We start from the raw sequence: 26,720 nt of genomic DNA on the forward strand, positions 1-26,720 counted from the left end.
TCTGTGTGGATTTGTTCATCGTAACTCGGGCCATTATCAGAACCTATATCAACACCTTGGGCGCCATCGGCAACGCGAACTTTCTTGAGACTCAGGTATTGACACTGGGGATATGGCTTAATGAGCACGTTTATTCTGGCCACTGCGAATTGGGCAGCCCCTTGAACAGCACTTCCTAGGTGGAAATTATGGAGAGTTCGTTACAGAGGCAGTAGAACAGGCTGATCCCACGATTGCTATCCAAATGTATGGTTCGTTTTCTCACGTTTACGCCGGTCCCCCGATTAAGATGGATAAGATCCTTGAGATCCTTCGTGGAGGTCATGGGCTGTGATCAGACTTCGGGCGTTCTGCACAAGATTGGACATAGCAACAGGGAATATTTTCGTGAGCTAGTCGGGATATAAGGCGATCATCAGAGGCTGCGAAATCTCTTGTTGGCGCTCTCTCCATCTAGATCCATGATCGGCCAACTGCAGAAAAAACGTATGATTCATAATATCCTGATATTTCAATTGTTGCAGGATCTTAAGGTAGTCTTCATCCATCAGTTTGGCAAAATTGAAATGATCATGGATGCCCTGAGTGTGCCAGAAAAAGGAGAAGGGACTTCGTTGTAGGTGCGCCATAAACTTATATGTAAAGTCATAATAGACGAGCTGAAAGAGTCGGTGGCCCGAGCATCTAAGGCTATGATCTGTTTCAAAAGTTGTGTATAAATCGATTTCCACCATAACTAGGCGCAAAATGTAAGCAGTGGGCTGCTTTAATGGAATCTGATTGTGGTAGGAGTTACGACCAACTCGGTTGTAGCCCCAAAACTCGGTGTTGAGTAAATCAGATACTTTATGTAAGTGCCGTTAATAGTGCATGTGGGATATCATTCTTATCACCAAGGCCTAGAATCATGACTGGAAGTTGTTCGTTGTTTGTGGATCTTTGCGACGGCATTGAAGGTGGGGGCATGAAAAATATAACGTCACTAAACCTACCCAACACCTAAAAAGTATGTTCTGTTGTCCGACTCCCTTATTAAGGTACCTGGATCGGTCGTTTAGCATGAAAACTCCAAGGACTTCAACATACTTATTCAAAAATCATCATCACTTCACACGAAAGCTTGAGAGCAGTTGATGTTTCGAGATATTAAGGATTAAGAAATTTCTACCTCCAATAGTCTCGGCTATAAAGAACTGGAGCATCGGGCAGACAACTTGTCCGAGCGGTTTTATGAAGGAAAAAGCTTAATTCGATAGAGGCTTTATCGAACATATGTATTTTCCGAGTCGAGATACCCGTCACTCACCCAAAAAACCTTATACTAAGTGTTTCTCCTACAAATCAATCAAAGTTTAGGTGGGCCATCTGTCGAGCTGCATAGACAACACTATGTATACAGTTCTTTCGTTCAAGGACTTTAAAACCATATAACTTCTAAAATATTAGCTCGATTTAGAACATGTTGCTGTCTAGCGATAGATATGACCGAAACATACACAGAGAGTCCAACGCCTACAGTCTAACATGTCTCAGAGCGACGTGACGTTATGCGTTAGACGTTAGAGTGGGTGTGTCTCCGTTTTGAAATAAACTTGCGCTTTTTAGGAAAAACTAGAATCGGCATGCCAAATCCTAAATCTATAGCTTTTATAGTTTTACTCTACAAGTAACCGGTAAAGTTTCCCGACTGTTAGATATCCGTTACTCAGTTAACAAATTTAAAAACAAATATTCCCCAGAAAACAATCGGTTTTTGGGTGGCGCCATCTGCCGAACTGCAGTCTGGCACGGTTTGTAGGCGTTACAGTGGGTATGGAGTTAAATCCAAAAACTCTCGTTTTATGGTTTCCGTGAAGTCGACGATTATACGGATAAATGTTCTAACAATCTAAAAATAAATAATCTTATTTTACAGAGTAGATATTTTATATTAAAAAGAAAATGAAAACAATGTTAAAACTGAACATTTTTTAGCACTAAAAATAATTATCTGCACAACGGTCCTATTTTTGTCGCAACTGTATACTGAATAATGAAGTTAAATTAAAGAAGGGCAGTTTTAATATTTGCCTTCGAATCTTTCAGCCCAACTGTTATTTTTGATGAAGCGATTTTTTTAAAAGGTCTTGGATTGCAACATTTGTTCCCAGCAGTTTTTGATTTGGTAGACTCATAGTGACGTGACCCAGTTAATAAAATTAAAAATAAATAAATTCCAATGTTAGATACTGGTTTTAAGAAAATGCTTATAAAAATGTATTTTTATTATTATTGTTTATTGAATTTCTGATTTCATTTGCGATGTTTATTGCAATATTTGATTTTACAATTTAGTCCTAGATATTAACCCTGCGTTTATAAAAATTATTTTCTGGCGCACTTAATGTTATTTGCTATCTTTTTGTTTGAAAATACATAGACCTAATTATGCTGGCTTTCTTCATTTGTATCAGTTCAATGTTCTCCGTTTGTAAAATTAAAACTACCAATCCGCTTTTCATTACTTTCCTATGTAAAGACTATGTGCCGTTATATATAAAATATAAAATGCATATCAAATGATGGATATAAAATGTCTAAGATGGTGTTGACACTAATGGTGGAGGAGAAGGAAGAAGTTTGGCGAGCAGAATTCATTACAATAATAAATAGTTGTATGGGGGTATTCATAAATATTAAGTGCCAATGTGGCCTTTGCATACCGTTTTTATTATTTGTATAATCATGCACGTAACTTATTACTGCGTACGGTTTAGGGTTGGGTCTTGTTAAATGATCTTAGATATAGTTATTTTAGTTATGCTAATGCTTAATACGCATAATGCCAATTGTTGCAATTTGACTAAGTGACAACACAGGAAAACAAACTATATTTGCCAAAATAAAATGAAAATTCTACAATATTGGAAACCTTTTTTAAAAATCAAACATTTAACAAAAATCGGACCAAGACATCTTGAGTTCCAATAAAACGTAATAGGAAGTAATAGTAATTTTAAAACAAACTTTCTCTCTTTTTATAATACTTTTGGCATTCTCATTTTCTCTGCTCGAAAACGATCGCTCTGCTTTATCCCTCCTCGTTCTTCTGGGCCTAACCCCGAACTTCAGAGAAAAAACTTAAACTAATTTCAGTTAGAATTTGTTTGGACAGTCTTAATGCTGATTGGGGACACCCCTCGTACCCCTAAGAGGCCTTGGCGAACTGAATGACCGAGCTCATTCTCATCACCTTCGACCCGGCTCCTTCCCCGGCGCCAACGGAAGCGCTGGCACTGCCACTGCCGGAGGCAGGCCCATCTCCGCCAGCCCCCACGCCCTTTTCCGACTCGCCGTCCTCGCCCTTGTTCATGTAGTGTTTGCGCTTGCGCAGCGGCAGGGTCATCACGTTGCGGTCGGCCATCATCAGGGAGTCGCTCTCCGGCGAGGAGCTCCGCTCAGGGGACTCCGTGCTGGATCGCAGTCCGATGGCCGCCTCCACGCGTCGCACGATATCCGGATTGGGTAGAGCGGATCTGAGGGTAACAGAAATGGTGTTTAGTAAGCCAGCTAGCAGTTGGTTTTTACCCTAGCTCCAAATTCATTTTAAATTGTAGCTAATTTCTTTTAAAAAGTATTCTTTAAGGTTGACCCTCCAATTTTTTTTTAAATCTTTTAAGATCATTTCATAATTTAAGTACATTTTAGGCTCAATAGATGAAGCTAAGCTTGAAGATAATTTACTACAAATTGTTATAAGAAACAACTAAAAATCACATTTTTTTATGACTATCATTAGATTGAGGATCTTCAGCTTCAGGAATTTGTAGCTAATTTGTCAATGAGTCGAGGGGACATAATACTCACTCATATTTGGGGACTGGCGCATAGCCCTTGTGGAGCCCGTGACGAGCGAGATCGCCCCGCTTGAAGTGCTCGATCAGTACGGTGGCCTCGTGGGTGTCATCGTAGTTGGCCGCGAGATCACTGACATGCAGGGTGGGCACCTGTTGCTGGTGGGTCTGCGACTGCGTCTGCATCTGCGTCTGCGGCTCCGTGGGAGGCAAGGAGCCGTGACCACGGCGCAGCTGCATCATCTGCCAGGCGGCTGCGTGAACGTCCTCGTCCTGCACTTGGTCGTCGTTGTCGTGATGGCGACGCGCCATGTTGGCTGCCTCAAGCAGGGCGGGATTGATCGATGTCCCGGGTGCCTGGGGCTGCAGCTCCAGCAGACTTGGCGGGGCCTGGTAGTATCCAGCAGTCTGCCCTGACGCCGTGCCCTGACCCTGGCCCTGTTGCATGCTCAGGTCGGTGGGCAGCTCCTCGTCCGCAAAGCTGTGGGCGGCCTGGGCGCTGGACACCCCACTGTCGCGGCTCAAGGCATCCGTCTCCATCTGGGCGGGCAGGTAGTGGGCTGACGTGGGCGGCGGCGAGGCCAGGCTGGTGGCCGAGGGCGAGTACGTGGAGCTGAGCGAACTGGGCGAGAGTGGCGAGGAGGAGGAAGAGGCAAGGGAAAGGGCTGCTGGCCCTGCTTTGGGTCCGCGCGGCGGACGTGCCTGACGGGGCTTCTTTGTGACCGGCGGCGAGCTGGGTGGCGAGTGGTTGCTGCTCTCGGAGGTGCTGCCGACTCCCTGCATGGACGGCGAACCGGCAGAGGAGCCGGCGGATGCCAGGGCCGCCGCTGCCTCCGCCTCTGCCTCTGCCTCGTCGTCGGGCAGCTCGTTGGCATGGCCCTTGATGTGGGCCTCCATCTCCTTCTTGTTCTTGAAGGTCTCGTCGCAAATGGTGCACTTGTAGCACTTGGAGCCGTAGTGCTGCACGCGGTGCAGCTTCAGCACGTGGTTGTAGCCAAAGTCCCGGAAGCAGATGTCGCAGTGGTAGGGCTTCTCCCCCGTGTGCGTTCGCGAGTGCACCTTGAGCTGCTTGGAGCAGGTGAAGCCCTTGCCGCAGCCCGGCTCCGGGCACTTGTACGGCTTCTCGCCGGTGTGCGTGCGCATGTGGATCACCAGTTGGCCGGACTGGATGAACGTCTTCTCGCACACCGAACACTTGTGGGGCCGCTCGCCGGTGTGGATGCGCATGTGGCGGTGCAGCTTCCCGGAGTGCTCGAAGGCCCGTCCGCAGACGTCGCACTTGTACGGCCGCTCCTTGGTGTGGATGCGCCGGTGCACCTGCAAATTCTCCTTCACGCTGAACAGTTTGTGGCAGAACTCGCACTCAAATGGCCGTTCTCCAGTGTGGGTACGGTAGTGGCGGATCTGAAATGGGATGAGGCAATTGGTTTTAATTTATTCGTTTTTATTTATTTTAATTTATTGAAAACGATCAACCGGCAAGGACTAATGGCTATATTGACACAGTTAAAAATAACTTGATTCCCGTTGTTATGGTAATAATTAAAATCTTTACTATTCAATCAAACTAATCAAAAATAAGTGTTTCGAATTCAAAATAAATATAAATACAAAATAAATAAATAAAAAGGAAAAGAGTAGAAAATAGCACAAAAGTTTTTTTTTTTCAATTCTGCTGGTATATATAGTAGCCTCCTATGAACACTATACTGCCGCCCATAGCAACATATATTTTTATACCCTTGCAAAGGGTATTATTATTTTCAGAAGTTTGGAACGCAGTGAATCAAACATTTCCGACCCTATAATTTACATATATTCTTGATCACTAGGAGAGTCGATCTAGCCATGTCCGTCTGTCCGTCCGACTTTCCGTCCGTTTCTACGCAAACTAGTCTCTCAGTTTTAAAGCTATCTGCATGTAATTTTCCCAAAAGTTGTCTTTCTATTGCAGATAGTATATAAGTCGGAACGAGCCGGATCGACCGACTATAGCATATAGCTCTCATAGTAACAATAGGAAAAATAAATGAAAAAAATTATAATGTTTTTTTTTAAATTTTTTTTAGTAATTCGACATATAGTATTGGTATAAATTTCATAAATATCGGACAACTATAACATAAAGCTCCCATAGGAACAACAAAATTATTTATTTAACTTTTTTACTTTGTATTTTTTTTAGAGATTCAAATTAATAATTTGACAGTTTAGATTACCCTTTAATTTTATTAAAATCGGAAAACGATATCTTATAGCTGCCGTAGGAAATATCAAATAATTGAGCTTCAAATCATCATGTCTTCAATGTTTTTAAACATGTTCGCAAGTCAATCATAATTTTAAAGTTTTCAAGAATATTTAAATTTGCAATAACTGCAAGGGTATATGAACTTCGGCTTGCCGAAGTCTGCTTCCCTTCTTGTTTTATACATTTTAACAAATTTTATTTTGCATTCCCCAAATTCACTTTAGCCCTACGAGTACCGGGTATACAAATTATGTAAAATTCCTTCCTACTTTGATTTAGGGGTGGCTTAGGGCGGAACTCACCAGTCGGGCAGGAACGGCGAATGTCTTCTGGCACACGTTGCACTGGTAGGGATCGGCTCCGGCAGCCACGTTGGCCAGGGGCTTGATGGTCGGGCTCTTGGGTATGCCCACCGGAAGACCCTCATCATTCAGCTCGATGGCCGTCGATGAGGCGGTCCCAGCGGCTCCAGCGGCACCAGCTTCCACTCCGGCACTTAGCGAAGGGTCGGCGTTCTTGGCGTGCGACTTGGTGTGCGAGGTATGGGCCGACTTGCTGCCGAACGTCATGCCGCACTGATCGCACTTGAACTGCGGCTTGTTGGCGCTCGGCTTGCGCACCTGAACCTGGGACGCCACAGCTGCCGCCGCTGGGAACAGGCCGGATGGCTCTGTCTTGATGCGCTGCGCTGCTGGGGCAGCTCCAGTTGTCGGAGTCGTCGGAGTTGTCGTCGTAATACTTTCATGTTGCTTCTGCTTCTGGTGCTGCTGGATTGCCAGTTGGTAGCTGACGAACTGCTGCTGCTCCTGGTGATGCTGGTGATGCTGGTCCTGCAGCTGCAGCTGCAGTTGCCGCTGCTGAGGCGTCTGCAGCAGCTCGAACTGCTCCTGCTGACCGCCGGACGGAGGCACTCCGAGACTGAGAGCCACGCTCGCGGTCGTCGCCGTCAGCGGGGGCGGCACCTGAAGACAGAACTGCGCCTGACTAGTTTGTTCCGTTTTTATGAGCAGCTGGTTGGCGGAATAGTAAACCATGTTGGTTGTGGCTGAGTCTGCAACGGGGGGAGCGAAGGAAAAGGTTAACAATCGATTTTTGGCCAACTTATGTTGGGAATTACAAAAGTGTTTTATTTTTTTAGTTTAAATGGGCTTGGTACATAATTTAAGTTTACTCAGAGAACACCCAAAAAATAAAAAAGAGCACACATCTTAAAAACAATAAATAATAATGAAAATAATAATAATTTATTCTAGGCTCCCGGCTCATATTTTAATTCTCTTGGGAGTGTTTTTAAAATACTAACGACCGTTTAAATTTAACATAAGAAGTGTTTATAATATATTAATTTATAATTTTTATTTAATTCTATAAACGCTATAATAGAGTTCCCCGATGTTATAACAAAGCATAATTGGCACCAACTTCTAAAATAAAAGCTTGATTTTAATAAAAGTTGTGTCTACCGATAGACATGTGCGATACACACACACACTCAGTACTATAACTAAGATTTAACATGTCTTAGAGCGACATGACATGTGGGCGTTAGAATGGGCGTGGTCACGTTTTGAAATAAACTTTTAATGCGTAAGAATAACTAGAGTCTGCTTGTTAAATCCTAGTTTGTATGGACATGGCTATATCGACCTGGCTATTGATCCTGATCAAGAATGTATATACTATTTAAGGCAGGAAACCCTTCTATCTACCTGTTCGAATAACGGGTATAAAACACTAATGAATATACTTGTTTGAACCATATTGCTATCTATTGTTCTGAAAAGTATGATGACGAACGCGAATGCAGTCAAATCTAACAGATTTTCCCCCACAAGCCTGCGTAACATGTCGATCCTGAATCTGCGTCGCAGGAAAACGAAGAAAAACGCAAATACCCCCCAAAAAAAAGGAAAAGCCTCGGAAACGCAAAAAAAAAGGAATGGAGTCAAAGGGGGAAACCCACCCCTAAAGTTTCTTCTACGCATTTTTGTTATTGCCGGCCGGATTTTTCCAAAAGAGGAAAACGTACAAGCTTGTGGAAGAGAGGAAAAGTGTAAGCTAGAAGGGATGGCGCGGGAATTGGGAAAAATTTCATTGAGAATTTCATTGCAAATGTCCCATGTGGGATATTTGGGAGATACGATTATGAGTCCTACGGTTTCCAACCGGCGTTTTTTTCCTTCCCTTCCCTCAGCTCTCTCTCTCTCTTAATTTCTCTTGTTTACTAATACGATACTTTGAACCCCCACACCTTCCTACAAAACGAAAACTGCGTATACCAAAACAAAATGGCGTCGCAAGGAAACCTTTTGGTCTGGACTTTTTCGGTAAAACTTTTTGGCGACACTAGCGATTACCTTTCGCCGACGATTTCTTGATGGCGGCCTTTGTCTGAGTCTTGGATATATCCAGCAACTCAGTGCCCGATTTGTGGAGAACATCTTTAATCCAAATTTGTTTGGGTGCCCAAGTTTTTGTATCATTCTTGCTTTCGGTCATCTTGTTTAATGTTTTTTAATAATAATATTACTTTTTTATTGTTAAAGTTCAATCATTATATAGTAAATTGTTAGAGATCTTTTCGTTTGTAAATTGATTCATTGATTCGCGATGCAAAATCAGGTTTTAGCTGAAGATTTTATAGTTTAAGGTTATCAGTCCGTTGATTTTTCAGCAGTCTTTATATTATTTTGTATTCAGTTTTATCAGTGTTAAAAGCTAATCAGTTCAGTTATGACGTTTTCACACAAGAATTTTCATTTGACGAGTGATTTTTTCCTTTATTAGATTCTTTTTGATGATTTTGATTATTTTTTTCAAGTCCTTCGAGTGTTGTACCGGAGAGGTGTGTTGGTAAACTTGGATATTTTGCGGAGGCTGCTGCTGATGGCTACGGCATGGGTAATGACCGCCTTGGGCCGAGCCCTTATTCATGCGCATTTTTCGGAATGATCTCAAAATATCGTTCATTGAAAAGTCGGTCATTTTAGAGGTGTGGACCACACACATACGCAGCAAAACATACGCACAAACTCTAGTCAGAGTAGAATGCCAGCCGGAAAATGTTCACATCGCCGCTCACGAGGTTTTCGGTTCGATGGTGTAACGGAGACTGGTGGGCGAGTTGCCGAAAAATCTGCCTCAAACCTAAAAAAAAGACCTCGACACGGAAAAACCAACCACCAACAAGTCCCAAGTTCCATTTCATCTGAAATTTCCCTCAATTGGAAAATGTTTGAGTGAAATGTCGAGGGAAATTTCCGAGTTTATCTCTGTTTGAGTGCTTTACGATTTACAGATAAGGGGCTATTTTTAAGGTACTCCAAAATATCCCTGTGCTTAGGGAATGAGTCATAGAAAGTAAAGCCCATTCATATCTGAGCTATGAGTGGCATTTTAAAAACCAAATTACCTTAAATCAGTCTTAATAAACATATATTGATATTTTCGAGCTACATAACACTAAGTTAAGGAATATATTTCCGAGACACATCCAAAATTACAACAAAAAACTAGTAAGGATCTAGCTTCTTATTTTCGGGTGATGTTCGTTATCAAAGTAACAAAGTTCAACTTCATTGAAAAACAATATAACAAAAATAAAAATTTAGTTTTAATCAATTTAAGAATTACTTTTCAAAATTAAAATAAGTTTATAGTAGGCGGACAATCGACAATACATCTGAGGGATCCGGATCCCTCCCGCAGTCCATCTATAGAAAGCCAACGACCAGTTTCCACCTTCGACAACTAAATATTTATAAGAAACCTTCCAAAAACAGAATGAGTACGAGAAGCAAATGTTGAAACACAAAAGTTTTTGTAAAGGCAAGTTCAAAAAACTTTATCGGCTTTCGTTGTTGTTGTTGTTGCTGGTGTTTGTGTTTATTCGGCTGTGCGTTAAACTAGCGCAAAAGTTCATTAACATTCAACACGAAAACTATTTCTGAGTGAGTGTGGTTTGGTTGGAGAGACGACCATGATCACCGATCCCCCGTTTCGTGTGCTCGCGCTCTTTTGGGCTACCAGACCAAAAAGTTTCTGAAGGTACGAACGAAAAATGTTTCGGGGGAAAAATAGATTTATCTATTATGAGTTCAAATGAGTGCTTGTGTGCCATAAAGTGCCCCAGAATGAGAAAGAGTGGGGACAGCTGTCCCTTGACAAAGGTAAAGTGCCGTTATTTTGTTGGGATAGCTCTGAAACAAAGCGACTTGAAACTGGTTTTGTGGGGGAAAAGATTGTGTTTGGATAGATCAGTAAAGCTGATTGACGAGAAGAATTGTGACTGTATACCAACAAAGCTAAAAAAAAAGTTTGTTTTATACGTAATTGGTTAAATTAAACAATTTTTTTGAAGCAACTAATGATGCACAGGATTTTGATAAGGTACATTTAAAAATGTACCTCCAGACACTAAATCTGCATTCACCATTTCTCAGTCTTAGCACACACACAGATTTATTGAGTTGGGCAGTTTGGGTTCGGTGATAATTTTTGGTGTCTTCTTTGTCCACTTCTGGTGAGGTCAATGAACGTTTAGACATAAGCAAATTGTAAGCTTTTCTCTTTTTCTCTCTAGATTCTTCTGTCGCACGCCAATTTGTTTACTAACATATTTCTGGGTAATTTGTGCTTCCGTCTGGAGTATCCATTTCAAAAGTAACTGGAGGACTGCGATATAATTTTACCAGCTCTCCGTTTTCTAGTTAAAGTTCGATGAGCTCGCCTGATAAGATAAAGCGATATCATCGGCAACACTTACTGTTTTTGTATTCAGTTGAAACCTTTTCAATGAAATAGTATACACATGTACAGAAATACCCGACGAAAACTATTCAAATTGATAAGATACTTGAAGAAATAAAATTGCAACGGCAGAATAGCCGGAATACGAGCCAGAAGTGTAATTGGTTGTACATATGCAATTTCTAATAGAAATGGTAATAAATTTATAAAGAAAAGATTTTCAAAAACTCATTTTTAACATTAAGCTGGATCTTTTCAATTACTATATAAAGGTTCCCGAGGGAATAAATCCACGCCCTTAAAGTTACCAAAGTTCAATGTGGAAGTCATTTGACCACTAACATCCGAAATTCTAGTTTATAAAAATTGTTTTTCTTGATTTCAGAAAAGTTTATTTTATTTGTTGCCTAACAAATTATGGCAAAATGTCCTTAAATGAGAAGAAAATAATATAATAATAATATAAATAATATAAGCATTAGCTCGGCTAATTTCTACCTGAATTTCCGTAACATAGACAGTACAGAAACACAAATCGAACTTTTTAGGATTTTCTCGAACCGCTTCTACTTTTTCCATAGTTAAAGTCCCAAACATATCCAAATATCATGGAAAAGCACAAATGTTAAAGTTTTTAAAAAGGTAATCCTTAGTAAATACTTTTTATACGGGAATTGCGATATTCTTATATTTTGAAGAATATTTTATAAATTAAATCATTAGCATTTTAGGATTAGATTATTTTTCCCATTGCTATGTGGTATATAACATTTTTATAACATGTTTAATTTTAGATTTGGAGCAGTTGCTTAAAGAGTACTAATGAAAGATCCCATAAGAATACAACTAAAATATACATATGTATCACTGTTCTTGCGAATTAGAAGAGAGTTGAGGCTTGCTTTTTGCTCATAGGATAGAAGCTCATTTGAATACCGGGAGCAGTTACCAAAACAAAAGAGCAATAGCGCTATGGGGGCGAACAAGTAAAAATTATAAATGTTAGCATTGTTCTTTAGTGTTTTTTTTTTTAAATTGCGAAGGTCTAGACACGACGTCTGAGCTTACGCTGCGCTGCGCTGCCGCTGCTCTGCCGCTGCCGCAGTTCGCGATGTCGTCGAGCCACGCACATTTTGCGTGGGGCGCAGCGGTTGGCCTAGGTCAAAAAGCGACAGAGACACGCAGCAGCGAGTTACGGACGAGCGAGAACGCACACAGAGTAGGTGGTGCGGGGGCGGGTCGAAGATGGGTTATAATCGTTGAACTAGCAAATGTGGCGTAATACATACATATATCCAGTATGCGTTGCGATAGTTGGCGAAATAAAATACTTGCGTGTAGAACGTGACTATTAAAGAGAGAGAAAGCAAACTTCGGCAAGACGAAAAAAATTAAATATTCTTTAAAATATCTAAATTAGCTTATTTGAACCAATACACAGTTATCCTCCATCTAAAGTAGTTTGTTTAAGTTTTGGATGGTGTTTGATTTAAATAAACTCTGAGTCGTTGCGTAAATGTGTACGTGTGCAGAAGTGGCCATCCCAATGACGTGTTTTCACTTTTTTTTAGCATCCTATGTACATTTGTACATACAACGTTTGCTACATAAATGGCGCAGTCAGGAAACATTCCCTTTCGTTTGGTACTTTATCCTCCACCCCACCCCCACATGGCGTTGTTGTTGTTGCTGTTATTGCTGCAACAGTCACCGCAAACAACATGCTTACTCATTGCAGAGAGCGAAACCGAGAGAGGGTGGATGACAGGCTGATAGAAGGAGGAGAGAACCAGCACGCGCATTGATTGTGAGGCTGTCGAAAACCCGCGCACGACCTCCTTACGGCATCCCGTGTTGCTAATTCTCGGCGAGCGAGTCGAAAACCCATGCACGCCCTCCACGTGTAGTTCAAGTTCAAGACAACAACGAGAGCAAGCGAACGAGAGAGTGTGGGTCGCCACTCGCAATGTCATCGAGTGGGCTGTGAGTGTGAGTGCAGCTGAACGCTGCCGCTGCTTGCGCCGACGCTGCGCTGCAGCTAGCAGTCGAGCTGTGTTTCTGTGTGTGTTCTAGCCAATTTCGGATTGCATACTTATTTAAAACTCTGGGAGGGATTTCGTTCTTTTTAAAAATCCGCATAGAAAACAAAACAAAACGACTAAAACTAGCTGCTATTTAATACTCTGCTTTAAAATATGTTGTCTAAAATCACAATGCAATCCTAAACTTTGGAAACTTTTATAGCTTTCGGTTTCCGAATTCCAGGCTTTCAAATAGAAAGAACCGCAGACGAGTTCTACGAGTATAATTACGGGTATAATTACATTTACAGAATTGCCTAATATGGTTCCGCTTTAATTACATTGCTGCTCGATAAAACGCTTCCATCAGCGGCAAGCAACGTCGATGGCGGACAGCGCAACCTCAATCCAGCAAAGGGTTAACGAACTTTGAAAAAAGCTCACAGCGATATTTTTTTCGAAAAGTGTAGAGAAAAGAAATCCAAAAAATTGGGCAAGTGTGAGTGCTTGTGTGCATGAAGCCCCAAGTCACACTGCTTTTTGGGGGTGGGGATTCAGACACGATCGCAGCAGAGCCAACAGCAACAGCACCAGCAGCCACACTCAATATATAACATTTTCTGAAAACCTCAAAATAAATACAATAAACAATTCGAGTACACAACCAAAGAAGAGGACACAATCGGCAGCAGCCACAAAGAGACACAAGTGTTTTTACGTGCCGAATTTCTTTCTTTGTCCGCTGCAGCAGCGCTGCTGCAGCGCTGCGCCGTCGCTGTCAACTGCGCAAAGGGGTGACGAAGAAAGGACAGAGCCGTAATGTTAAATTAACTTTGCGGTGCGGGCTCCTTTTGTTAGTTGAATTAAGACAAAAACGTTTTAACAATACTTTAAAAATAATTATAACCAGCTTCTCAGACGCTGCTGAACTTTTTGGGGGGAGTGGCAAAGCTTTTGGGTGCTCCCGATATTTTTAGATCAGGATCGTGGAAGGCAAAAACGGGTTGGACGAAAGCTTCCGGCATTACGAATGCCACTGTGACTGGCATTATCGAAGGGCTTATTCCGGGGGGCGTGTTTTTAAACTGGATGTATTTCCGATTCGGGTTATGCAGTTTAAAAAAAAAACGCATCTTCCGTCTCTCAAATTGGCTTAAACGACAGTAAAATATCGCTTGGTGCTCGAGTTTATCAACTCGACGGAAGATTATAAAGAGAGTCGAGCAAAGACGGTTTGGTAAGTATTTTTTTGGCAAAACAAGTTTAACAGGTTGATTGCCAGGGACCACGACTGTGGAGAAAAGTACTGGAATATTAGAAATCACACTCAATCACAAACTGCTTTCCGGAGATTCATTTATGTAGCTACCCCAGCTTCTATCACTAAATTCCAAATTAATGCAGTCTGGAAGGAATGGGAGCTTATGTATGTATGTATTCCCATTTTTGGGAAGGCTAATTGATGCCAGACAGAGAAGGCAACACAGCACTGATGCCTTGAACTTGAATTTGGAGCAGAGCAGCGACCGAAAAGCTGGCCTTCAAACGAGGCTCGGTACAGTGAAAACTTGGCATGCCGAAACTAGCGACAAACGAACGGAAACCAAGCTTGCAGCGCTCGACTTTTGCGTGTACAGCCAACAAGCAGCGTCAAAAGTGACGTCGCTGCAGCCTTGTCCTTGAACTTGGCAAACATTTTGAATGTTTTATTTTCGCAAGCGAAAAGACACACACTCGTGCAATTCGCTTTCAAATGCACACAGCTGCAGCTGCAATGCTGGCTGAGGGCGCATTGTATGTACATGTATATTTTGTATGTATATATACATATATGGGTACATATCGTTTTTATATCGAGAATCCAAAAGTGTATAGCGCGCACAATAATCAAGCCTTTTCAAAAATACCATTGAGTCTTTGCTGAACTTTAAACACATTTGATTACTGATATTTGCAAATCTCAGTCGTCAGGATGAGTTGACAATAAAAATACAATTAAGCACTAAAGCAACGGAAAAGAAAAACACGAATCTTTTTCCAGGAATTTTTTAAAGTTCTTCGGCAGGTGATCATGGAAATATTACCTACATAAATGTGGCTGTCGTAGTAGTATTGATAAGCAAATGATCTTATAAATATTTGTATACCCTTGCAGAGGGTATAATAATTTCAGTCAGAAGTTTGCAACGCAGTGAAAAATAGGTTTAATAGTTCTGACTAACGGTTTTAATTTTTTTTAAATTGGAAAACGGAAAATATTGAATAGTTCAGCTGAAAACTATCATTAATTCAATGCTTTTAAACAATTATAGACAAATTTAAAGTAAATTAAAATTAACAATATATGAGCTCATTTGCCAAAAGATAAAAATAAATAAAAAAACAAATAAAAATAAATTCAAAATACTTAACATAAAAAATATTAAGAACGAATCAAAAAAGCACAAAATTTAAGATTGGCAGAGCCGACAATTAGAAACAAGAAACAAAGAAAGATAATAGAAACTGCTAAAAACATTGTTAACCAAGGTCAACATTTTTTATTTATAAAAGTATCAGAAAAAGCAACAATTGGAGAAGCAAGAAAGAGAGGGCAACGCACAGACATCCAATACATGGGCACGCATAGCGTATACGAAAACAGCTTGATAAACAAACAGGCAGCAATCACAAATTCACAAAAATATGGCGGATTTAATAGGGGGCAGCGGTTTGGAATCTACAGAGATACAGACAATTTTGGCCCCACACACAGATACTCACGTACACACACACACAGGTTCAAGTTTTTTACGCATGTCTGCGAACCGGCTTTTTCGCTTTATTCCTAATTTGCGTTAGAATATTTCGACAGCTTTCTTGCCAGTATGTATGTATGTATGTATGTATCTCCCAAATATTCAGAGCCACAAAAGTTTTCTCAGTTGCTGCTGAGGTGTTCCAACAAGAAACTCAATGGGGTAGGCAAAGGGTCAGTCGCTTAATCGGCCTAAAATCGAGGGTTCGAGTTTGTCATGTGACTTGGTCTTTACCCCGATAAGTAGAAGAACACGGCAAGAATATTGCCAAAATAATGAACTGATCGGTCAAATCGGTGAGCGTCGCATAGTCTGATAAGGTTTCTGATTCCTTTTTATTTTTCGCTTTCGATTATATTTTATAGCGAAAACACTCGAAATTGTTGCTGTGTCGGGTTCTAATAATAAATGCCAGTTATAAATATCAGCTATTGGGCTTATGGCGGAAAACTGTGTAATGAGATTTAAAAATGCCAACTGCAGTTTAAAAACTGGTTCAAAGATGAACAATACGCTTTGATAGCTTTGGGAAGCCGACGTTTATATGCCCTTAAAGCATTCTGAAATTCTTACGATAGCCTTAAGTGAAAGAAATAAATTAAATTGGGATACGGTCGCTAAATTTGCATTATTTATATTTTGTTTCCGCCTCGCAGCTATTCACTGCCATGGGTGAAATATAAACTCGATTCTATAATCGGGAATATATCTTGGCATCCCTTACACCCCCGCCCAGCAAGCTGGCATACAAAATATTATCAAAGCACGCCACCATTCACAAAGCGGATCGAGATACACCCGCATGAAAACGTACATTTGAAGATCACAAGAGTGATAAGAGATCGGTGGCCACTTCAATAAGTGCCAGCAGGTGGAACGTGAATGAACGCAGCTACGACAACCCAAGCCAGCGCGACCCGAAACGAAAAACGAATCAAATCAGCTTGCCTGCCAATATTCGCGATAGCGATATCAAAGTTAACGTACTGTATTTTTTAACTTTATAATCGGTATTTTTGTTTTTGTGCCCCGCGACGACAATTTCCTGTGAACATAAATACCTTAATATCAGTTTCGAGAGATTAAAACTGAAAAGAATTCTGCGCAACTTGCCAGTTAGTGTTATTTTCCGAATTTGTTGTGTTCTGTTTATATGTACTTTCCCCTGACGTCGGCACTGACCTTCGGACACAAAATTGGCGAATGTCTTGATAAATACTCGTACAAAGCGCAAAGTTGAAGGCTTGAATTTCACCGATTGATAACATGTGACCAAAGCATTTTATCTGGCACGGATTTTCAACCAGAAGTGAAGTCTTTTGAGTTCTGTCATAGCTTTTTTATTTTGTTAAATCTATAGTTTTGAGACTACTAAAAATTACCTCTAACCTCTTAAATTAATATGAAAGACATTGTGCACAGTATAATTTACAATTGTTGAGTTCGAAATGTATATTATTATTAAATGTATATTGATATAACTTGCATTGTCACGATTATATGTTAAATACTTTTATAGCGTTTAATAACATTTGGAATGTTCTGAGTTTTTGAGTCCGAAGGAGACTTTCGAATGCCAACAAAATGTATGAATAGTTAAGGCATAAAGCTTTTCTTTTCTATGGGGCTTCAGTGAAACAGATCACCTGTTGATAAGGATTTGCTATCAGAGTTAAAGTGCACGATCCTGTCAGGTGTTAAGACCACGAAGGTGACTCACCTGCAAGAATTAGTCACCAATGCTTAGGAAACCCCTCTGGAACTTCAATCGAACCATTATCCAAAACTGCGAATACCTAGAACCATTTATATATTAGCCTCATCATGACAATGATGACTCAAAGGCCGATTCTTAAGCTTATTGAGTCATCATGAATAAGGTTTGGGGGCGTGATTTGGGGACTCCTTTTCTATTTCGTAAGAGATACTGCATTGCGGTAACCGTTGAAATACAATAAATGCATCATTGGCTACTTGAGTGATTTTTTCTGTTACGTATTAATAGATCTGTTGTGATACTTTTTAGGAGCTTATCATTGACGTGCAATACTTGGCTTGACGTAAATTGCGACACATTTATAGGAGAAGCATTTAAATGTTGCGTATGCAAAATGTTTCCAACTTCTACGGTAGATTTTGTTGAAATCAAATTTTTGAGGAAGATAAATACAAGTAATATTAAAACAAAAAGCCTAAATACAAATGAAATGAAATGTAAAGCAACTGTGGGTGAATAAATGCCCAAACTTACCATAAAATTGATCAGAAAAATCCGAAAAATTCAGTTTTTGAGTCCTCTTTGACTGCGAAAAGTAATCCAAAGTGTGTTTGATAACTGTGGCGATTGTTGAACACTTGTTGACTGTTTCGCTGATTTTCGAAAATTCTATGGAAGTCGTCCGTCCAAGCACGCGAATCGACCAGAGGCAAGTGTTTTCCGCCGAAACTTTTTCACTGCGCCGCGTTCGACGAACAGACCCGTAATCGCAATCGCTGGGACAATTCCCACTCTCTCACTGGGTGATGACCAATTACAAAATACACTGAGACCGTTAGAAGAGGAACGTTTCTGTTTCTGTTTTCTGTTTTCCGTTTTGTTATTGCTATGGCGTTATTGTTATTGTTATTGTTAGTACTGGCGCTGCTGAAAAGCGCTGAGCAAGCGATCGTACTCGTACGTATACTTGATGTGAACATTCGGCGGCGCTCGCTCGGTTCTTTTCGGCCTTTTTCGTGCCCGTGCCACTCGCTCACAACCTTCTCGCTTTGATATTATAAAATTATTATTTTCAAGTTTAGAATCGCGCTCCTCTCTTGCGCTCGTCTCTGCAGTTGTGTGTTGTTGTTTTCGATTTCCGTGAATATGTTCTGGCGACGAGTGTGTGGTCCACTTTGCGAGTGTGCGTGCGATTGCTATTTATTATCTGCTGGGCAAGGCAACTAGCAATCGTTGTTGTTATCTCTGCGCACATTCACACGCCACTATAAACAATATTGACCTAGGCTGTTATGTATGCGGAGGTGTACATACATACATACATATAACGTATTAAGGTTTAGCTTCACTTAAACCATTTATTCTTTGCACTTCCTACTTTTGTTTTTGTTTGTGTACCCCAACTATTTTTGATTTCGTTCGATTTGGGTTTTAGATATCAGAGCTAATTGTGACTTATACTGATTGTCAGACTTTAAATATTATGTGCACACAACGTAAATTGATTCAGAAATTGCACTTCGTTGCAAAAAAATATGCATGTAACGCTTCCACCACTGTTTTTTTTTTTAAGGCAAACGAGATCAATTGGTATTGTGATTATGCTGGGTGCTCTTTTCGATTTGATTTGCAGCTGCTGAGCTTTAGATTTCTAAAACTACTCGAGGTCCAAGTTCCCGGAGAACGTCCGTCCGCGTTGGCTGCTCGTCAAAAAATACGAGAACCGAAAATTTCGCCGAGAACAAAGCTCGGAGCGGCAGAGAAGCGGCAGCGAAGCGGCAGAGGCAGCGACGTCGACTGCGCCGCCAGCCCAGAATGAAAGTGGCTGTGTGTGTGTGCGTGAACCGGCATTTGCCGCAGCTGCCACTCATGAATACACATACACACACACACATACGTGCCAATAAAGGTGGTCCGCCTTCACAGTATTTGCGTTTATTCGCAATGGTTGTTGCTGTTGTCACGACAGCGACGTCGACCGCGACAGAGGCGGCACCGCCAAACTTACTCAATAAAAATTTTATTATGATATCTTCGCTAACGTGAAAAATGACGACGGTTCGCTGGCGTTTGGTTTTGAATTGTCGGTGGGTTTTCGGCTTTCCGTTCTTATCGCTTGCTGCAGCTCTCCGGATGACGTATTCCTCGAAATAGGCCGAACAATAGATTTGTTGGCAAAGACAGTCAGGAGTTGCCAGTCACCAGTCCAATGTTCTCCGATTTGATTAGATGGCCCGAACCATCCCCGAATAACACTTAACCTCCATGTTACAATCTGACCCAACTCGAAAACTTACTCAACTGAATGTATCGACTGGATTATGTATAATGAAAAGTCTGATTCTAACCATTCGATTCCAAGAAAAATTTGGCAAAACGCAAATTATTTTAATAAAATCAAAATTAAAATTAAGTTAATTTGGATTCCAATTTAATGAAAAACAATTTGTATCCAAACAATGTTAGCTTGTGCATATGCAAAAAAAAAACTTTAAAAAAATCAGTATTGATTGACAATAAAAAAAGTGTATATAGTAGGGTATGTTAAATCAAAAAAATAAAACAGGTTCACAAAAATATTATCACAGAAATTAAAAAATCTTATAGAAGGCTAAATTACTTCTTGTCTTCGGGATAGTTTTAATATCTAATAGGCCTACCCAAAGCCAATACATACACCAGACTTTATATAAATAATACTAATACAGAAGAAAATGATATTTGTTCAATGCAATTTTTTAATTAACTAGAGGCCCCACAAGCAAAGTTCTTGTTTAACATTGAATCAAACGTTGAAAGTATGGCTTAAGCTAATTTTCAGCTCTGAAATAAGAATTCGTGGTTATTAGGCCTTAAAATGGTCCTTTAGATAAAATTTCTAAGACTTTGATTGTATCTATTGTATTGTAAATATTCTATATGTTCTTTACGATTTTATTAATCTTCTTTGTACATATTTAAACCTTTAAAACGCATTCGTTTTCTGTTTTACGTTTGGTATTTAAAGGAGTGCGTTGACCCAAGATTTCCTTTGTGACGACGATAACAGTGACGAAAATAAAAATAAAATTATTAATGTAATGGCGAATAAATAAACGTCGAGGGCACAGAATTCGGAGAACCAAGAAATTGAGAAATTTAAGTGGGCGCAGAGAAAGAGCCCAACAATTCGGGCGTCGAAGAAAGCGGCGCTAAACGCATTTCCTGCGCTGCCCGTTCGCTGCTGCGGCGCTGCTGCTGCGCCGCTGCCGACAAGGGGGAGTGAATCGCGCGGGTCAGATGGTGCAGTAAATTCAAGCTTCATCCCTTTCGACAACGACCAACACCAACAGTGGCGGCCGAGAGCCGCAAACAAAAAGCGAGACCCCAAACCCAGAAGGTCTGGCAACTTGCGAAAAGGGCAATGGCGACAGCGACGCGAGCGGCGGCAGAATCCGACGAAATGTTCGCGTGGCGGCCGTGCAACGCTTTTCAACGACATTGAGAGGACGTGCAACGTTTTTCGCCCTTGTTGCACATCGGAGAACACGACATGTGCATGCGTTTGTCTGGGTGTCCGCCTGCCACTTTCCATTCGGTCTCATACTATCATCTCATACTATGTTTATGCATGAATTTCATGAGTTCTTGAATACATGCAATTAACATAGCCCCTTTTTATACGATTCCTTTTACATGTTTTACATATTTCATTTAATTAAGCAGTAAGTATTCGCAAAAAAATTATGTATTATTATTTTGTAAAGTTTTGATATAACGAAAATTTTCATAAAATATACCCTTTATACGGGTCGTAACTGTCTTATTATTTTCTTTGCATTTGTTTCTCCAAATGCAATTTGTCCACAAACAAATTATTTAATTTATGTCAATTACTTTTTATCCTATTTGAAATAAAAAAAAAACCAAAATCTAACCAAATATTGTAAGATTACTCAATCGTATAGCTCTCATATGAGCAAATATGAACTTTACATAAACAATATTGTAATTATTAACTATTGAGGTTATACTTGCCCAAGATCAAAAGATGGAAGGAAATCTCAAAAGACTTAAAAAAATTGCCTACAATAATAAAGTGTGGACGCCAAATACAGAGTTAGTTACATGCAAACATTTTTAAAGACAGTAATTCTTTATTATATCCGTTTCTCGTAGAGTCAAAGGGTATATTTTAAACGTTGAAAAGTATGTAAAGTAAATATATCCTTGAGCAGGATCAATTACTGCGTCGATCTAGCCATGCCCTGTCTGTCTGTCCGTCCGTACGAACGTCTCGGAAACTACAAAATCTAGAGATTTGGGATTTGAAATGCAGATTTCCCGTAGCGCGAGTTTATTTTAAAACGGAGATAATGGCCAACATTTTTCGTATTTATTGTTTATAATAATTTGTTTATAGTAATTTTATTCATCCCATGGGAGCTATATGATATAGTTGTCAGATTTTAATGAAATTTAAACAATAATTCTAAAATATTAAACCATTACTATATTTTAAAGACTAAAAAAAAAAATGTTGACAACAGCAAAGTTATAATTTTTTTTTTATTTTTTTATCCGATTGTTCCTATGTGAGCTATATGCTACTTGCAAAAGAAAAACAACTTTTCATGCAGATACATAGCTTTAAAACTGAGAGACTAGTTTGCGGAGAAACGGACGGACAGACGGACATGGCTAGATCGACTCTCCTAGTGATGCTGATCAAGAAAATACATATTTCTGACTGAAATTATAATACCCTCTGCAAGTAAACAAAATTTCAGCTTAACATTTTAAGGTAGATTCAAAAAAATACTCTAAAAATGTAAAAGCATACAACAGAATGATAAACATGAAAATATCGTATTTCTTTTTTCTATCGTTTTCCAAGTATTTGCTCTCTCACTCATTATTATGTCAGTACGCCTTTGCTTTTGCACGTTGGTAAACAAATATATTGCATTAGCTACAACAGGAATTACATAACATTAGATAAGTTGTTACTATACTTCTACTATAAAATTATATGCCAATTAAGCATTGCAGTGTACATTTGGTGGGCTTTTCGGTTGCAGAGTGTATTATATTATTTCAGTCAGAAGATTGCAACGCAGTGAAAAAGACAGCATCACTACGAAAGTCGATCTAGCAATGTCCGTCTGTCCGTCCGTCCGTTTTTACGCAAAAAAGTCTCTCAGTTTCTTAGGCTATCTGCATAAAACTTTGTTGTCTTTCTGTTGCAGGTAGTATATAAGTTGGAACGACTATAGCATATAGCTCCCATATATGGGAGGACTATATACTATAGATTCCATGGGAACAATCGGAATATTAAAATAAAATTTATGAAAGAAAAAAATGTACGTTCTCAATTTATAATTTTTGGTTTAAAATTTGTTTGGAAATAGTAATAGTTTGATAGTTCGGTCTTACGCTTTTAATTTTATTCAAGTTGGAATACGATATTATATTGCTGCCAAAGGAACGCTCGGATAATCGAGCTGATATTTATCATAGCATTAATGTATTTAAACATTTTCGCATAAAAATTGACATTTAAATGTTTTCAAGAATAATTAATTTTTGCAATAGCTCCAAGGGTATATTCGGCTTGCCGAAGTTTTATTCCTTTCTTGTCATTGATACTATCATGAAATTTTAGTTAATGAAATCTACGTTATTATAATCAAGGTACCGCCCAAGTTGCTGTGGTTGTTTTAATGTCTTCCAAGTTATGCAAGTCCGGCACGATAAGCCTTCCCCTTACTGTAGTCGGTACTCTGTTCGGACGGGCCTATATAATAGGGCATTTACAAAGTTGCGGTAGCTAGAACTTGTTGCGCATGCAGTAGATGTAATGTAACACACGAGTGTTGACAGTTCGTTGTGGGTTCCCTAATATTTGCTCTCTGATTGTGAACTCACTTCCCTCCGAGCTTCGCTCACGTTCCGTGTAAGTATCTAGTTTCAACCGCGAATTGGAAGGCGCATTTTATTTTCATTGTTATCTAGACGTAAACAAAGTTAACAGGTTTCTAATCTTTCTGAACGCCTAAGCGGCCGGGTTACTATTACGCCTTTTTTTTTTAATTTTGGTGAAATACCAAACCAAGCAAAGCTCAGGCTTGCTCAAATTTATGCAAGACTTGCAGTTAAATCATTAGACTTATTGATTACCTATTCCTACCTATTACCTATTTCCTTAAAAAATGTTATAATAAAAATGCTCTATCCTCACGGATATTTATATTGTCGCGTTTAAAAGATGTACCCAAATTTGCCTAAAACTAACTTAAAGTAACAATCAAAAACAAAAAGTACGAAAGCTTATTATTAAATAGTGCGTCTTTAAAATAAACTACAGGCAGTATTAAAGTACAAAAATTAATTTAATACTAAATACTATTAGGAATATACATTTAAGTTTTATTACTATAGCAAATATGCAAAAATTGTAGTCTGTGGTGTAATTTTAAAACCTCACATTAAAAAGTTTTCAGCTTAGAATTTATACTATTAAAGCACATAGTAAATAGTAAATAACCTAGGCCCAGTGGTTTTAGTTCAATACTGTTTTTGTCCCTGTTGTGAAAACAAGATAGTTGAAAATCTTCTGAGATGATTTAATCGTAACGAGTAATACAACAATAGGAAGGTATCGCTAAAAGAAAGGGATTATAGGTATACCAAGAATTTGGGAACATAAATTGGTACAGGAGAAAGGTCGGTTTAAGTGACATACCTAATATTTTTTACGTGTGGCTCTTGGGCCTGGTTTGGTAAAAGACTCCGCTTTTGATTGTCAGTTTCAAAATATATTAAGGACTTTTTTTAGAACCCTGGAATAATTTTTTTTAGTGTTGGGCAGGTTGTTACAAAAAACTTTGTTCTACGTCTTTTGAAAATCTAGCTTATCTGGCGGAAAATTGGTTTGAAATAGCTTAACTTTGTACGCCCATATTTTTTAAACTAGTAAAGCTACAGAAAAGTGTTATACGTCGTATATTGTCAAATGTAATCACGCTTTCTTAACATAATTGGCCTAAGTACAACAGTTTTAGAATTATTTTATTTTACATTTTTAGTACACTTTTTTACAATTATTTAAAAACGACCCGAACTTTTTTTGTTTTACTTTTTACGTATGGAACTTTTGCGGTTCTTCAATTTTTGGAATATAAGAAGTATTTTTGAATGGACTTTTCGAAAGTTATGAAGCAACAAAATAGGCAAGGACAGAGCAAATAAAGAAACATTTTCACTATATACTTGTAAAATATTAATTATTATTTCAAAAAAATTAAATTTAAAACTACTCATAATTTAAGCAATCTTGTTAGAAAATTAGATATTTACCAATAAAGTTTGCAAGATGTAACAACGAATGAAAAAATGATTTTTCTATTGGGAGCCAGACAACTTTATTATAAGAGTTATATCCTTACAAATGGTATAACTGTGGACAGCCGCCACTTAGTGACGTTGAGCATCGGAAAGCGTCCGCAAGGAGACTACTATATATAGTTGCCATATTGGAAGTCAGCAAGGAATATAATCTTAATAGATGGTAAATCGAAAAGTATGGCATACTAAGAGTTTAAGAAAGTCATTGGATTCCGGAGAAATGGGGGTGCAAGTAGTTGAAATGAGCCGGATCGGACGACTATATCACACAGCTCCCATGGAAATATTATAACTTCACTGTATTCCAATTGATTTGATTATACTTCTATTCGTCACTCTGAGATAAAAAATGCCTCTATTGGCAAAATGCCTGGATGAAGCGGTCCGTATAAATAAATAAATAATACCTAATGGTTTTAATTTTAAAACAATTAATAATGGCATAGTAATCAGTGATAAAGTTCGTTTTGGTGAACACTTTTGACACATTACGCTGTAAAAATTATCGGATTGGAACCTGTCGCTTTCGGGGTGTTTCGCCCCAGAAACAGCTAACTGTAATTAAAAAAAATTGAAATGGGCAAGTCTACGTACGAGTATATTTCTGTTTTAAAAAATACGGCTGAAATATTTTAATTATTTTTCGTTTTCTAAAAAGGTGTGTTGTCATGTCGATTTCGACCATTTCGTAGCCGAATTCAAATCAAATTCAAATCAAATTAAAAAAATTTTTTGCAAAATAACTTAAGAGTTAACTGAATTCATGATTTGTAATTTATTTTTGATTTGTTTTGCTTTAAACTAAGAGACTAGTTTGCGGAGAAACGGACGGACAGACGGAATGGCTAGATCGACTCTTGGTGATCAAGAATATACTTTATAGGTTCGGAAAAGACTCCTTCACTGCGTTGCAAACTTCTGACTGAAATTATAATACCCTCTGCAAGGGTATAAAAATGGTGTATAAAATCGTATGTATAGCAAAAAAAGTATTCCCGGACTTGCTGTATTTTTATGACAAATTACGAAAACAAGCTGCACTGCACGCGAAAAATTAAAGATTACAAAACAGATTTGCGCTGTTTTTTGCATTTGTTTTTCCGAATGACATTCACACACATTTATGTACCTTTGAGTGTATGTGCATCCGAATAGCTTTAAACAGCAGGCCCCATTTGTTTCTTAGCTAAATTATCGCCGGGGAATTGCCGATTTAATTAGGCATGCAGTCAGATATCCATACTCACTTTTGCTTACAATGTATCTTCATTGCACCGATAGCAGGTGACAAGAGGGGGCGGGGTGGCTGCTTTAACATTGACCGTACATTCATTTGTACATTTGTACATAGCCAGACTGCGTCAATAATAACTGCATTAAACGCCGCAGCGAGTGCAGCGAGTGTCGCTCTCCCTCTGCCCCGCCCTGTTCCTGCACTTTTTATTGGCGTTCACGCTTCTCGCTCTCTCTCTCTCTCTCCCTCGCAAGTTCGGTTCATTGACCGCCAACACGTGCATCGCAAACTATTGCACGTCCTCTCCCATTTTGTTTGGCCATCGCCTGTCGAAAACCGTGGCATCGCCTCTCCACATTACACGTTGCATTTATCGCATGCACATGCTCGTCGCGCTCTCTCCCTCTTGCTGCTTCCATCTCTGTCGCCCAACTATAAAATGGCTCATTATAGCTAGACAGTATTTTCTTCAGTGGTTGCGCTGTTTCTGCCTGACTTTTCGCCTGCTTTTGTGGGCTTGTTGTCTCTTTTGGAGCAACGAAATTGTTTCCGGATACAGCATTATTGAAACTATTAAAACTAGTATTAAGAGAAGAATCATTTTGATTTTGTTTGTTTAATTATTTTATAGTAAAACGTTACTTGATCGATGTATTTAAATAAATATTTAGTTTATTCTCAATTATGCATTTGTTCTTCTCAACTGATTCTAGCGCTCCGTCAGACGC

General features: G+C 39.3%; 1 protein-coding gene across 3 annotated transcripts; it reads right to left on the reverse strand.

Annotated features, from left to right (window-relative positions):
• Positions 1-2,283: 2,283 nt before the first annotated feature.
• On the reverse strand, positions 2,284-19,076 carry LOC108149853 (Krueppel homolog 1-like). 3 transcript variants are annotated; one of them, XM_017277731.2, is made up of 4 exons: positions 17,904-19,076; positions 6,387-7,135; positions 3,847-5,237; positions 2,284-3,515 (listed from the first exon to the last, which is right to left on the reverse strand). In XM_017277731.2, exons 2-4 carry the CDS (start codon positions 7,116-7,118, stop codon positions 3,188-3,190), a joined length of 2,451 nt encoding a protein of 816 aa, XP_017133220.1. In that variant the 5' UTR covers positions 7,119-7,135; positions 17,904-19,076; the 3' UTR covers positions 2,284-3,187. The 3 variants fall into 3 exon arrangements, with proteins under 3 accessions (XP_017133220.1, XP_017133221.1, XP_017133219.1); XM_017277732.2 differs by lacking the exon at positions 17,904-19,076 and adding an exon at positions 8,850-9,205; XM_017277730.2 differs by lacking the exon at positions 17,904-19,076 and adding an exon at positions 8,442-8,801.
• Between the last annotated feature and the right edge of the window lie 7,644 nt (positions 19,077-26,720).

This window comes from Drosophila elegans, unplaced genomic scaffold (assembly GCF_018152505.1).
Source record: "Drosophila elegans isolate 14027-0461.03 unplaced genomic scaffold, ASM1815250v1 contig_397, whole genome shotgun sequence".
NCBI classification, from domain to species: domain Eukaryota; kingdom Metazoa; phylum Arthropoda; class Insecta; order Diptera; family Drosophilidae; genus Drosophila; species Drosophila elegans.

Excerpts from the sequence above, each read along its gene's own strand:
- LOC108149853 (XM_017277732.2), bottom strand. The coding sequence starts at position 9,093 with ATGTGTGTGGTCCACACCTCTAAAATGACCGACTTTTCAATGAACGAT. Across the intron at positions 5,238-6,386 it reads TCGCCGTTCCTGCCCGACTG|ATCCGCCACTACCGTACCCA; the intron begins GTGAGTTCCGCC and ends ATCCCATTTCAG. Across the intron at positions 3,516-3,846 it reads GCGCCAGTCCCCAAATATGA|ATCCGCTCTACCCAATCCGG; the intron begins GTGAGTATTATG and ends TGTTACCCTCAG.